The following is a 15,693-nucleotide window of genomic DNA, read 5'->3' on the forward strand; positions in this document are numbered from 1 at the left end:
TCAGGGGCAGAAAAATGACCGCGGACCACGTGTCACGGGCGGGACAATGGTCGCGGATCGGGTCACGGGAGGGAAAATGGCCACAGATCCTGTTCGTAACCCGAGGCGGAGTTCGCGAACCAAAGCAAAATTTTGCGGCCGGAGCTGGTCGTCACCCGAAAAGTTCGTGAACAGAAGCGTTCGTAACCCGAGGTTCCACTGTATATCTTCCTGTGCGTTAGGCAGGGTTTTTTGTGTTGAGTTACATTTTGTGAGGGTCACATCACCCTGGGCACAGAGAGAACCGCTCCTGTCTGTGCTCCTGTCCTCTGAAGATGCCGGCAAAACGTTAGGAACCAAAACTTCCAGAACACGGCCACACAGCCCGGAAGACCCACACCGGCCATCGTATGCCAGCCGTGAAAGCCTTCGACAATACACAGCCTGACACTGCTTTTAACTTTTGCTTCCCTTGCGCACACATGCACCCTGTAAGATATTGCTGCCTGCAAGCATACTGCCATGACCTGATCAGCAAAATTGGATAATAGCTCTCCATTAAGTGCAATCAATCCAAAAGGATCTTCCAGATACACACTATCATTATTGCATGGTACTAAACGGCTCAATTTACTATTATGGCTATTGACCAATAACATTAAAGACAATGCATTTTAATACAGGCAAGGGGCAGAAAAATCTAAACTGCTCAATGCAAAGTAATCAAGTTTCTTTTGATGAATACAGACACCAGGAAACATGAATTTTATTACTGTTCTGGCCATCGGCTAACCCTGTTCTGACAGCAATAAGCAAACAGAAAATGCATCTGATTTACCCAGAAATTCATCAAGGGAGGCAATCAAATTATTACAGATATCTGAATAAGAATATGTATACATTCATGAGATACTAATTTAACTTTCTCAGAAACATACAGGCGGATTATTTCAAGGAGCAACCCAATATCTATCAGCCAATAAACCAAAAGGCAGAACAAATATTAGCTCATTGTCCTATTTCCCAAAGTAAGATTCTGCATGTGGGCACCTTCATTGCTCAGAGAAACACAGGAATTTCAGATACTATGAACAACCTTTTTGTAGCAGGAATGGGAAAAGTTTGACCATAAAACCGTAAGCTTGATGGGGCCCATTCCCACAACCATGCCCTTGAGGTACAATCATCTGAGAAGGCTCTCTTCCTATCTGGTATTTTTTACTGCACAAATGCCAAGAGATGTCTCAGCCACTAAGTCAATTAAGTTCTCTATCTCCTTCTTATGGGCAGCCCAGAGAAAATCCAGTAACATTCAGATCTACATACTGGCACCCAAGATTTCTACAGAGGTTGGATCATCCGTGTCTTGATGATACTACGAAGAGAAGAACTCCTTTCCTTCTATCCAAAGTGACCAATCTCTACTGTTCAGCAGAACTTACTTCATGATCAATGTTCTCAAATCACCACCTCCTTCAAACACCCACTATTTGGGAACACTGCAAATATCTGAATACACCATGACAGTTACTTGGAAATCAATGTATTTACGCAGAGTTTCCATAACCTAAAGACTGATCTGATGCCAAGACTGTTGGCAGCCGAAGTAATGATTCACAGTGGGTTTACACACATTGTATTCTACACAGAATTTCATATTTGGGTATCTAAGGCACCGAAAGATGACTTACCAGAGTATTCGAGGAGTTATAGTCTTCTGCAGATTTATCTAGAAGAAAAATAGAACATCTTCAGATAACTCGGCATGTTATCTCATCAACACCAAAGGCCACTCAGATCAAACCAGCAAAACAGGGAAACAGTGAAACTGAAATCTAACCATTTAGATACACATCTAGAAATGTACACTTGTGTACCCTCCAGACTGTTAAACTCCAATACCCAGAATTCCCATGCTGGCTGAGAATACTGGGAGATCAGTCCTGACATATCTCAGGCCGGGAAAGCTTGTTGCACAAACCCTGGTTTCATAACCACATCCCCTTCTTCCCAATTGGTCAGAGCACCTTGCTTTGATTGGTGCCCAAGAGGAAGACCTCCCCCTCACGCTACAGCAGAAGTTATCAGGGTCAGCCCTGAAGGTGTCCCAAAGCATCTTTCTAGGCCTGCACCCTTTCCAAAAATCTGGCCTCCACAACCAGGGTCTAACTGGGCCGGCCATCTTGCCCTAGCTCTCCATGCCCTGTATCTTCAAGATTTGTATTCATTTGTGAGTCTTTTAATCATGCTGAAGTATAATCTGGAGGAGGTAGGGATTAAAATGGTGGATTTTAAAACTTACTGTAGCCCAATTTTTAAACAATGATTATTAAGGTTGGGAGGAACGTAAAATCGCAACCCTGCTAATGACGTGTTCATTTCAAAAAATAAGCCAGACCAAAGTTATGACTCTCGCAAACTGCTAGGTTCTTGAGGACTTCTTTGAAACCAAAACCTAGCATCTAGGTTGCCAGTTGACAATTTCACCAATGTTGAATCAGCTTTCTGCAAATGTGCAAGTGAAATATCAAGAGCTGGTTTGGGCCCTTAAGACCATTTAATTTAGGAATAATGTATTGTATGAGCTTCTTGTTCCAACACAAATCTAGTTGTGGTGGATCTCCTGTCACTGTACATGTCCAAGCAGAAACTAGTCATTTATCAGGGATACTTTTTTGATTCCTGCACTTAGCTAAACAGTGGACCTAATGACCTTAATGGTCTATTTCAACTCTATGAAAAATTATCTGGCAACACCAGATAATCTGGATTATCTGGATTCACTTCTTTGCTAGAGATGAGGCAAGTGATACTAAGAAGTCACACAGCTGTGGAATGTCCTCCCTGATTTATCCATCTGCGTCTAAGATACTGTCCTTTAATGCCAAGTATTTTTATCCAGTTATTTTGAATTCAGTCCTTCAAATTTTTAGTTTTATATGTTGATGCTTGATTATACCAAACATTACATCAGTTCTTACGTTGTCCTAATTTCTATAAGGATAGCTGTGTTAGTTACACCAACTATCAACAGTTTATTTTGAGATTAGATCTCATGAAGTACATTCACTGCACCAGATGGAGGGTGTATCATCCTGAGAGAGAGTGGGAGGAATTATAAAAGTTAAGTTACACAGAAATTAAACAGAGAAGCCACAGACAGTGATAATTACTTTGGACTGGGTATGACATAGATATCCTTGCAAGGCATAAGCCACAGTTTATTGCTGTCTTAAGAATTGGATTTATCAGAGTAGAAACAAGCCAATGTTCACTACTAAGATGAAGGATTTTTTTCTATAAGCTGAGACACATTTTCCTATACTTCATGTGAAACAGTCAAAGTTAAAAAAGGATGGGCTGTCAGAAAAGATCTTATTAAGCATTCAGAAGGAAATTTCATAGCGTTTTGCACTCTGAATAAACAGACATCTCCCATTCCAGGTGCTGTAAATTTTACTGAATGTCATGATGTATAAAGCCCAAACGTAAGACATTCTACCTTCATAATGTCCTATTCTCAGGTTCTTCTGCTACTCTAGATAGCAGAAGGGTTCCCCAACACTAACCCTCTAAATGTCCTACAATGAAACTCTAAGCAACAATAAATGTGTGCATATACAACAAAAAAGTACATCACATCCATGAAACATACACACAAAAAGATGTCTGATGCAGGTCACAATGATATCACACACACCATGTTGTTATCACACAGGTTACCAACTTGCATTATTTGTGCAATGGCCTCATGCTGCATGTGACATCGCTCCTCTCTCCCCATGTTGAACTGCCATGCACAAACATTATATTTTCATACAATTGTACACATTATTTGTTCCTTATCACCCCTTGGATGTCAAGGGGAATTGGTCAAGATCACCGCAAATTCTCCTGAGGTCTCAAGCCAACTACGTGGAAAGTCTATCAAGTCCAGCCTACCATCTCCACAAGAAGAGACTTCTTGACCTTGTCTAAACAAGGTTACCTACCTGTGAAACTCATGTATTTCTGGCTGTTTGAGGTCTTTTTGGAATTGTAGAACTCTAGGACATCCAGAACTGCTTGGGGATTCTTCTTTTGCTCTAACTTGGTGATGTTGGATGTCTGCAGCAAGCGGGCCCATTGCTCTGGCATGCCCTAGAGTGAATAATTTTTTTAAGAAAGAGTGATTAGCATTCCCTGTTATCCAAACGAACACTTTCCAGAAGCTCTTCTCCTGCTTAAAGTGAGAGCTTCACCCAGCAGTATTCCACTGCCATAGACATCTGGGCAACAGTGAAGGAGTTTGCATTCTTCACACCTCCTAAATAAGGAACAAATTGCTAGATGCAGAAGATCCAGATCAGTGTTTCTCAAACTTGGCAACTTTAAGATATGTGGACTCCAACTCCCAGAATTCCCTAGCCAGCATGCCAAGAGATCACTCCAGCGAAGATTCCCAAAACTTTCCTGGCAATCAGTTCTATTGTCAAGACATTTCTCCTCTTAAGAAACAACACAGCTTGTTCTACAGGGAGTGCAGCCATCGTACACTCTCGGCCAAAGAACAATACACTCCCATCTGGGTTGGTCATCTTGTCCACTGAGTGCGCAATTTCAGGAGGGACGCACACCCACCTAGCCAGCCAGATCAAACCTGACAATCAATGGGATGGTAGGTGTGGCAACCAGACAGCCTTCTCATCCAAGCAACAGCAGAGAAGCATCTGGCCTCGTCTGCATGATATAACTTTTACTTTCTGAAATTCGGAAGCAGTCATTCTGCCAAGGGAACCTAAAAATGTGTTAGCTTTTTCTGCAAATACATCACACTGCTAACCGAAACTCAGCTTGTCCTTGACTAACAGCCAATGTGTCAGGAGCAGCTGGTACCATCTTCCTGGTGAGAAGGTATGACTGAAGGATTTGGATGCAACTTGGTTGCTCAGTAGTACATTTCTAAGCCCAGGTGATATTCCCCTGTGCTTGGATCCATCTGGGAAGGAAAACAAGCAGCTTAAGATCTGGGAATGTAACGAGATACATTCTCCACTAAAAGAATTGGAAATACAATCTCATGTATTTTATCATTTCCATGCAGTTTTGAAAGCCAAGGACTTCCCCGAACGGAAACAGGTTCCTTGTGTCTTTCTTGATCTGGGGAGATTACTTCTAAACACTCATCAGCTTCTATTCCACATTAGTCCTTTGATGAGTAATTTTAAATGGAAAAAAATTGCTACATTGCCTTCTTTGTTTTCAATTTTTGCCCATTTTTCAGGGGGGGAAAAAGAAAACTTCAGAAAAAAATGATTTTTTTCCCAGTAGTTTAGGGCTTTGTGGCTCAGACCTTGACATGTCTAAGTATCATAGGGTGGTTTCTGGTCCAGAAGATGAGGAGGCCAAAGTTATGGTCCATTCTCCATGGAAATTACTCCATGAAAATCTGTCAGTCCAGGCTTGTTGGAAGGAGCAAGACCATGGGTACTTATTACCAAATGTGTTAGAACTCCAACTCCCATAATTCTCATCAAATGTGAATCCTGGGAGTCATGGAGACTGCTAGACTGGTGTATCCTGGGGAGGAAAACTAGCAGCCTGCATTTGACCTGAACCCCTTTCTGGTACTTGCTAAGTCAACCCTGGGATCCTTGATGTTTACATTTAGGCTGATTCAAGAGCACGCTGCATTTCTTTACTGCAATTGCGTCTGTAAGTTTTTGTGTGGCCCCATCCATTCCAGTGATGTCGCAAGGTCACCAGCTATGCACCATGAGATCCTTGAAGACCATTTTTTTTTTTAAGCTGATTTTCTCTTTTAACTACTGAGGAGAATCAGCAGAGGGACAAGTGATATCATGGGGCTGACGCAGATTGTATAACCAGTGTGATTTGCACCACAAGGTCACTACACATCTGGCACAATCACGGCCTTCACTAGATGCTACTCCCGCCTTTCCGGTTCTTACCGTAAATTCACCTGTGACAGCATCAAATCCAACGTGGATCGTGTGTTCGAAGTCTGACGGAAGGGAGATCTCAGGCCGTTCTTTCTCCTTCTTCTTGTTTGCTGTTGTGAAAAGGAAACCAAATTAAGCAAAAAACAAAACAAAACCAGAATTATTTTTATTATTTTGCACACCGCCTGACTCCCAGCAACTCTTCAGCTGACCCTGTTGTAATATTTCCTCATTAGTACTAACAAATATGAGGCCTCCATCTCCAGGGGTTTTACTATCCAAGGACCATGCAAAGCACAAGGATGCTCAGTGTTACCAGTTTTAAGATTCTAGTAATTCAGGCAGTCCCTATTATAAATTATGCACATTACAGTCACAGCTATTACACAGCTGGTAAATTCCTGCAAAAATAATTCCAAAAGTCATACTTTGTCCTTCCTCCCCTACAAGGGTGTAACTGAAGCCAATCTGCATTTTGAACATTTGGATTCTGTGACAAATCTGGCTTCTACTCATTTAACCCCCAAAGCTGCAGGTCATCAGTCAAAACTTGGTGCTCTCGTTTCTAATCTTACCACAGGTACAAAAAGCAAACCTCCATCTTCTCCTGCTGATACAAGTATTTTAGGAAGCCTATAAGCTTTTTTCATTTTGGCAAAGTCTTTTTGTAATTAGGGGCTTCAGCAGAAAGCGCCAATGGGGAATTACATCAGGAAATACAATGACATCGTAATGGCTTACAACAGACGCCTATGATTTTAATGGGTACGTTCACACAACATGCCAAATGATGGCTTTTAAGCCATGATTCATTAAAAACATAATTGAGTGGATCCCTACCATATTATCCCAATTAACTAGGGAAACCTAGTCCCAACAGCTAAAGTCCCCCACTATGCTAAACCCAGGTTAACAAGACTTAATTGTTGTTTTCACACAGCGTACTTAATATAACATGGCTTAATATATGGGTCTCATTCATACAGCATATTAAGATAATGGCTGGATTCCTATAAAACGTTTAGCCAAAAACTACACAACGCACCTTAATTTAGTCAACAGAAGAATGTTTTTCAAATTTACCCAACAAGGCACCAACAAGCCAGCCACATTATGGTCACGTGCAAACCAAATACCAAGCCATGATTTCCTGAGCTATAAAGTACTGAACAAACACCAACTGAGGAGTTCATAGAACACATTAAGCTATAAACTCTGGTTTGCAGTCCACACTGGTTGGACTCACACAGCACACTCAATAATAAAGCAACCAGCATTTTGGCTTAATTTGTTTACTTAATTAACCAGTTTCTGGATTCACACAAGACACTGAATCAGAAACTAACCCCAGACCACATTAGTGCAAAATGCTAAGCCAGGAACAAACTAATTAACATGCTGGGCTAAAGTAGGTATTAAGTCTTTAATCCAATTCAACATGTGGTGAGAATCTACACAACCCTTCTCTTCTTACGGCCTCTGCTTCTAGAGCTCTGATGGGAAAGAGAAGAACATCTCAACTCACCAGGACTTTCTAGCTGAGCTCCCATCTTCTGGAGGTTTCCTCTGTGCAAATTCCATAAAGGAGACACAGAATTCACCTTTATCCACGAAAAGTCCCACCCTGATTTCCCATTGGTTGATCCAGGGGTGGCAGAAATTTTCAGGATCTACTAAGACTTCTTGGGTTGACTCAGAACTTGACATAGGCTTGATGTGAATATGGGCCTAACCCACTGCTTGCTCAACCATAGTTTATTAAACAGACCATAATTGGCTAGGCTCAGGCAACCCACTAAGCTATTATCCATGTTTAACATAACCCATGCTTTACAGGCAAATCACATTATAGTTTACAGCAGTGTTTCTCAACCATGGCAACATGAATGTGTGGACTTCAACTCCCAGAATTTCCCAGCCATTCTCTCCCAGGGAATTCTGGGAGTTGAAGTCCACACATCACCACTGTTGAGAAACACTAGTTCAGAACAATGGACAGATCCTGCGACGGCCACCCCTGACATGCCAGGACAGTAACTCCCATCGTCTCCTGCAACAGGGAAGGAGCTAGGCTGAAGAACTCTGGAAGGACAATATGAAGCGTTTTTCTTTCAGATCATTTTCCAATGGAGGAAAATAAACACCCAAGAAAAGTTAGGTATGAATCCTGCTCCTGCTGTTGCTCCTTAATTTTAAAGGTCTGGACAATCTGCTCCTCAACATTTTTCATCTGGCTTTAATTACTGGGTCTTTTAAAGTCAAGGAAAAGTTTTTTTAAAAAAGCAAGGACATCTTTGTTATAGGGTATACAATATTATTTCTTTAAGGATGCAGAGAATTGGCTGTGCTGTTAAATTCAGTACAGTTAGCAGGATTTTGGAGTGAACAAAGAAGACAGGGATATGTATGAACAAAGAGGATATGTATATGTATTGTATTTTATATTGTTTTTAATTGCTGTGAGCCACCCAGAGTCATATATTTGAGATGGGCGACTATATAAATTGAATAAATAAATAAATATGAGAAACCAATAAAGGTATTTCTTTTTTCTTGAAACAGTGTAATAGTTATGAGTGATTTCAGGCTCAGTTGCCACCTGCCCTCACTCCTAACTGGCTTCATCTTTGTTCAGAGTTCCTTCCAGCCAGCCACTTCCAATCTCAGTTTTTCTATTTCCTTTTTCAATAGTCACTGTACATTTGGCTGGCTGGGGAATTCTGGGAGTTGAAGTCCACAAAGCTTAAAGTTGCTGAGGTTGAGAAACACTGGCCTAGAATTTTGCAGAGACTTAAATTTGGCCGTGCTTGCAGAGAATTTTGGGCATCATCATGCCTGCACATCGAGAGGTCACCAACTTAAGGACAGCCAAGATGTCTCTGGATGATGCTTTCTGCATCTGATAATAAGCGGTTTCAAAATGCACAGCAGCAAGGATTGAGAATCCAATTAATTGGCTTGAAAATCTATTAAGTAAACGGACATTTAAATTCCTGGCTTAGGAATTTATAAAGGCTTCTAGAAGTGCAAAAGCGAGCAAATGGGTTACTCAAACAAGAGCTGAGCCTGAACATATTAGAATATTAACCATTTCATCCCTTCATGCTGCCCAAAACAAGATACAGGTAGTCCTCACTTAATGACCATTCATTTAGTGACCATTTGAAGTTACAGCAGTGCTGAACAAAGGGACTTACGACCAGTCCTTACACTTATGACTGTCAGAGTGCCCTCATGGTCACATTATCATGATCCAAGCACTTGGCAACCAGCTTGCACTAACGATGGTTGCAGCATCCCAGGGTCACGAGATCGCCATTTGTGACCTTCCCAGCTGGCTTCCAGCAAGCAAAATCAATGGGGAACCATGTGATTCACTTAACGGCCACAATGTTTCACTTAATGACTGCTGCAAAAAAGGTCGTAAAATTGGGCACAACTTGCTTAACAACTGCCCTGCTTAACAATGAATTTTTCAGTCCCTATTGTGGTCGTTAAGCAAGGACTACCTGTATCTTGCAGCTGGATTCAAGGGTTTATAAGAATTAGTGATTTCATGGGCTGCTGAACTAGATGTTACCGTATATACTTGTGGATAAGCCCATCCACAGATAAGCAGACCCTCAACTTTTTCGTATGTTTTAATTCTCACAATTGGCTTATCTGCAGGTGGTGCATTTTTCATGGCATTTTGATTAAAAATTAAAGGGTCTGCTTATCCCTGGGTGGGCTTATCTGCAAGTAAAAAAGTATTACCATATATACTGGCGGATAAGCCCAACCCAATTTTGGGGGTGTATTTTGGCCCCTAAAATTCTTAGCTTCTCCACAAGTATATACGGTAATCTTTTCTCATAGCGTCTGTGGATATTTCAGCAGAGTCTTTGATGGGGCACAAAATGGATCAGATCTTTCAAACAAAAGCCTTTCTTGCGTCATTCTAGAGCAGTGTTTCTCAACTTTGGCAACTTGAAGTTGTGTGGACTTCAACTCCCAGAATTCCCCAGCCAGCATGCAGGAAAGTAGGAGTTCATAAATTGCAGAGTTTATTCTATTTTTATTTCACCCTTCCTCACCTAAGAATAGGTAACTGTACGTGGATAATCTTGCGAAAAGTAGGCTAGGCAAAGAGAGAACAACTTCCCCAGATTCATGCAACAAGTTTTACAGCTGAGTGAGGATTTGAACTCGTGTCTTCCCAGGCCAAAACAAACCCAAAATTCTCAAACTCTGCAATCCCAGGAGCCTTAAACGATCTGTAAGTTTGTGTGACTCTCCTTCCCAAGAGGAAAATGAATTTTTCCACTGGGAATCGGGTTGTGCAACAAATAAATACCCCGTTTCCTCTTCTGAATGAAATGTTAAGATCAGATCAAACCAGGATAAAACCTTGATGAAATAAAAAGGATAAAAATGCTGAACTTAGTGAACACAAACACTTTTAGAGAGGTTCAGAAGAAGATGCACACAATAATTACACACCGCCCTGGAGGCACACAGATGTTCTATCAGCATCTCCATTTATAGTTTTGCAGCAGTTTCCCCAAACAGGCATTAAACTGTAAGCCCTTTATGTGCACATCCCTACAGGGACAAAAGGGACTGTCAACGCCCTAAATTGTGAACATTATTATTTTTAGTTAAAACTGAGTGAAGTCTTTATGATATAACCTTAGAGAAAGAGGGTAAAATATAAATGCATTTATAACTGCTGTCAAAAAGATCAGAAGCTGCTTCTTTACCATCTTTTCTCATTCTTTTTCTATTTTCTCTCTTCCTTATTCACTATTCTTCCTTATTTTCTTGGTTTCTTCTCTAATATTTGTATTGTTTTTATCTTGCTCGAAATTTCTTCAATAAAAATTATGTTAAAAAAAAATGGGTGGTCTCACAAAAGCCCCCCGTTTTGCAAAATTCCAGTGTTCTTGCAAGGACTGAAGACGGAAGAACGCTGAAAGGCTGAAATTTCAGCGTTCATATGAGAACTGGTGGTATCTCAGGGGCCAGACTGTTGCCCTGTCTCAAGGCATGACAGTTTCACAGTTTGGCTCTTTTTAAAAATTATTTTTAGGGACCTGAAAACTCAAACCGGCACGAATTGGGAGAAGGAAGTGCAATGCAATGAGCTAGCAGAGAAATCGCTCCAATTTAAGAGGAAAATGTTTTGGCTTAGGGTTTTTTAAAAAGTCTCAGCAGAGCATATACGTTCATTATATGCTAAAACTGTTATTATCCCACTGTATCCTGAAGGTCGGATACAACTGCAACTGCTTTTTTCCACCTTCCACTCCTGTCCCCTTATTGTTTAGGTCCTTAATTTACTACTGCACTGGGAACATGATGGGCTTAAGAGGGGAAATAGGGTTTAAGCAAATCCTAAAATAAATGCCTAACTGGATCAATTTTTCTGAAAATTGGTGCAACTTTTAAAATTCCAAGTTGGAAACCAATCCTGGGCTGTAGTTTCTCAAAATTACTCCCAGCTCCTGAATAAATCTGATTCAGAACAGACATGCCCAGAAGTAAACTTGTGGTTTGTAATAAGATTGGGACCCAACAATGTTTGCTGAGGATGTGTAACTCTAGAGCAATATTTCTCAACCTTAGCAACTTTGAGATGCGTGGACTTCAACTCCCAGAATTCCCCAGCCAGCATGCTGGCTGGGGAATTCTGGGAGTTGAAGTCCACGCATCTCAAAGTTGCTGAGGTTGAGAAACGCTGCTCTAGACCACAAATAACTCTGGTATATATTAAGATTACCTGATCTGGGCTGCAAAGACGCAGCATGCTGGCTGGGGAATTCTGGGAGTTGAAGTCCATGCATCTCAAAGTTGCTGAGGTTGAGAAATGCTGCTCTAGACCACAAATAACTCTGGTATAAGATTACCTAATCTGGGCTGCAAAGATGCAGAGAACCACTAGATGGCATCAGAGACACAGAATCTCCTAACACATTGCTGCTAACTAGTGACTGGATGTCTGCAGTTCAATCAGGTTGCTCTTATTAGAATGCAAAACTTGTAATAAATTGGACTGGAGATTTTTCTCCTTCTGCCGAAGGCAACGAGACGCCTGTCCCACCTCGTGTCCCAAAGTCAGATGGGCAGATCTGCCTCCAAAAGGGCATCACCACATGCAGCCATTCAGCAGGTAAACCATTTCCCAACCCCAGCTGAAAAAGTTAAACTCCCCCTCCACTGACAGCTGGAATCTGATGCAATCTGGACATGGCAGTTCCTTTTTCGGGTTGCACAACCAAAAGCAGAAATAATTTTTTTGCTGCATGAGAGATAGCAAGAGGAAGAGAGCCAAATTTCGTCTCTGGCCAAAGGGGCTAAGAAACTGTTGATGATATTTTTAAGACCACTAGCTACCTAGGGGCAGAGTAGGTAAAAAAATCCTTTACAGAAAACTCTAACAAGCTGTTCTGAGTCAGTTTCATCTTGCTTCCGAATCAATCCATATCCTCAGATTTTCTTTATTAAAAAAAAAGGGGGGGAGGGAATCCTGCATATAGAAAACTAGCACAACAGGATAAAGATAGCTTAAATCATCCCAAATAGGAATTCAGAAAGCTGCTTGGACCAGCCCGGTCCATTCATCCCATTTAGCCTAGAAAACCTTTCCAGCCTTGCAACCCGGGATCTCTCGAACTGGAAAAACGGGGGCTTCAATTTTTGAAATTCTTACATTCCCCGTGGACTCTTCCACCGAATAATGACCTCCTTGTCTTTGAGGGAGGGGAAGTCTGTACAATTTCAGCCTTCAAGTCCTGACATCCTCATCTACAAGGTCTGCCAATGAAAGCCCATCCTTGGAAGATCTAGCCCAGTGTTTCTCCATCCCTGCGACTTTAAGACCTGTGGACTTCAACTCCCAGAATTCCCCAGCCAGCTGTGCTGGCTGGGGAACTCTGGGAGTTGAAGTCCACAGGTCTTAAAGTTGCAGGGATGGAGAAACACTGATCTAACCCAACCAACTCCAATCCAGATATAATGTCTATTGTAAAAAGAAAGGAAAAAAAAACACTTAAAAGGAATCAAAGAAATCGCGGTACTTTTGTCTCCTGGCAGGATGGAGCGATAAAAACGGTCTCTCCTCTTCTTTTCCTCCGGGTTAGGGGGCAGGGGTTTCGAGCCGTGGTTGAGCGTCCCCGCATCTTTGCTGCCGGAGCAAATCATGGTGCTCGTATTCCGCATTGGAGGCGCAGGCGGTTTATCTTCTGGATCGGTGCCGCTGTGGGACATCTTCAGCAGTACCTACAGCTAGGGCCGAGGAGAGGAGAAAGGGTGTCAAATCAGGGCAGAAATCAGGCCAGATTGGGGATAAATCGGCTCCTCTCGCCCCCCCACCCCCAGCCACGTGGATTTTAAATATTTGAACACGACGGACAGCTCTTTCCCAAACTTGGTGGGGGCACCTAACTTGCAACAAGGGGAAGGCTGTCCCTTTTTAAAGGACAGCCCCCGTTCTTCTCCATTACTTCCCCTGGGGGATCCCAAATCTTGGGGCACACCTGTGTTAAGGGCCCTGTTAAAGAAGCGTAGAAATCCCTATCTGAATTAACCTATTATGGGGGTGGAGGTGCCTTTGAGTCAGTCTCGACTCCTGGCGATGGCTGGATAAGTTTTCTTGACAAGATTTCAGAAGGGTTTGCCATTGCCTCCTTCCTAGGGCTGAGAGAGAGGGGCTGGCCCAAGGTCCCCCTGCTGGCTTCATGCCCAAGGCAGGACTCGAACTCATGGTCTCCCGGTTCCTGTCCTGCTGCCTTAAACCACTCTGCCAAACTGGCTCTCTCTTAGCTGATCTCAAAAAGCTAAACAGGATCCAGGAAATCCATGGATGGGAGCAATCTAAGTTTCAAAGCTTTCTCAGGTCTAGGTACGATAAGAAAAAACTTCGGCTCCCCCATCAGCACCCAGCAAGCAGAGACCACCTGCCCATGAAAAGAAACGGGACCTACAGGTTACATCTTGGCTACTTTTTCCCAGTGGTTTCAACTGCTCATTTCTTATCCCGACACATACAAGAAGACGTGAGATTCTCCCACCCGTTGCAGGGCCGCAGTAACATTTGCAACGTTGCATTATGGATTTCTCGCAGGAGTGCGCACCGGAAGAGGGTCAAAAAGATGGCGGCCACGACCGTGTGATTCAAGCCCCACCCCTTTTTCGCATGCATTGCATCGCGTACATTGCACACTAAAAGGGGTGGGGCTTTGACTGCATGGTTGTGGTGGCCATTTGACCTTTTGGACCCCCACGCAGACACCTCTGGTGGAATCCTAATCACCTCCCAGCTCCTGCTGTCTTTGAATAACTCCAGAATCCTCCAAATGCAGGAACGAGATTGACAGATGCACCGCCCCAGGGAGCATGGGGGCTGGAAACGAAGCCGGATACATACATACATTCATACATACATACATACATACATACATACATACATACATACGTCATCAAGCAGATGCCCCCATCTGCATATTTGCATCAGATCCTGGAATGCAAAAAGACCCAAATTTGGGAATCGGCCAAGCAAAGTGTTCACCGTTTCAGATAGGTTTTCATTTATTACAGTTTTACGATAATGCCAAATAAGAAAGCCTCCATAAATTAAGCCCTCCTGTATCCACGTCCGTGGTTTAGGGCCTCGCTGGGTCTAAATCCAGCCCTGAATGCAAATATGAATGGTGGCATTGGTGCAAGGCCATCCTTGTCCACGTGCCAACATTCTGCATCGCTGGCTGGCAGAGCTGCAGGATTTCCGGCAAGCACCCCTATCTCATTTACCTGCCTTGACTTCAGCCTCTCCAGGTGAAGATCAAACCTATACGGCTCCGTAACCCTGTTTCGTATCTGGCTGCTATTTCCAGCACGTGCCCGGCCAGGGCTGTTAGCTGCCTGGGTGCCTCAGTTTCCCTTTCACTGTCACGGTTATTAGTTCCTTCCTTCTCCAGCAACTTCCTGTTCAAGGCTTTCATTCTTTCTGATTTTACCTACATCCCTTTTCTCTGTTCCTCTTGGGGTATTTCGATTTAAATTTAGGGATCTGGAAAAGTTCTGCTCTGGCTGGGCCTTCGGGTTGGCTGCCCACAGATCTGACAGGGCAGAGGCACGGAGCTCAACACCCCTGCCCCTCGGAGTCCACATCCACGTGTTTTTGTGGAAGATGCTGGTTCAAAGACTCCGCACATCAGAAAAAGCAATTATTTTTCTTAGGTACATTCCATGCCACACATAACCGTGATCATTTTTAGCAGCTGTCACAAGCATTGCCCCACACGGACACGTGTGACCGAGGGGAAGGGACCCAGTGCAGAAATGCCCGTACCAGGATGTTCTCAGAAACACGAGGGTCGGTCAGTGGATTTCGGATGGCTTTTCTTGACTACATAAATGCCTCAATCGGGATTTGTCTCCCCTGATCTGAAGACCATGAGGCAGGCATTATCTGGCTAATGCACCATCCTTGGCTGAGGCTATTTGTAGTAGAGGAACTAATTGGCTGCTGATGGTGCCCGTCTGTTTTCGTTTGCGATTATTTATTTTGCTTTCAACATCTTTGCTTATTGGTTTACGCTGCTCAGAGTTGCGTGGTTCGATCTGGGCAGCCATACAAATGCTTTCAGAGGAAGGAAGGAAGGAAGGAAGGAAGGAAGGAAGGAAGGAAGGAAGGAAGGAAGGAAGGAAGGAAGGAAGGAAGGAAGGAAGGAAGGAAGGAAGGAAGGAAGGAAGGAAGGAAGGAGTGAGCAGCAAGCAAGCAAGCAGGAAA

The 15,693-nt window shown here is 42.9% G+C and overlaps 1 protein-coding gene across 2 annotated transcripts in view; it reads right to left on the reverse strand.

The window, feature by feature from the left end:
• Window positions 1-15,693, reverse strand: part of PAK1 (p21 (RAC1) activated kinase 1) — an 82,078-nt gene that overhangs the window by 39,629 nt on the left and 26,756 nt on the right. For both annotated transcript variants that reach the window (XM_088140475.1, XM_088140476.1), the window contains exons 2-5: window positions 12,980-13,187; window positions 5,931-6,031; window positions 3,972-4,119; window positions 1,671-1,708 (exon numbers count right to left, since the gene is read on the reverse strand). In XM_088140475.1, coding sequence (XP_087996601.1) covers window positions 1,671-1,708; window positions 3,972-4,119; window positions 5,931-6,031; window positions 12,980-13,169 — 477 coding nt within the window. In that variant the 5' untranslated portion in view covers window positions 13,170-13,187. The remainder of the gene's footprint in view (window positions 1-1,670; window positions 1,709-3,971; window positions 4,120-5,930; window positions 6,032-12,979; window positions 13,188-15,693) is intronic.

The sequence above is a fragment of the Python bivittatus genome, unplaced genomic scaffold, assembly GCF_059951505.1.
Source record: "Python bivittatus isolate LINGU-HERP-01145 unplaced genomic scaffold, Pbiv_v1 ctg000340_np1212, whole genome shotgun sequence".
Classification (NCBI taxonomy): Eukaryota; Metazoa; Chordata; class Lepidosauria; order Squamata; family Pythonidae; genus Python; species Python bivittatus.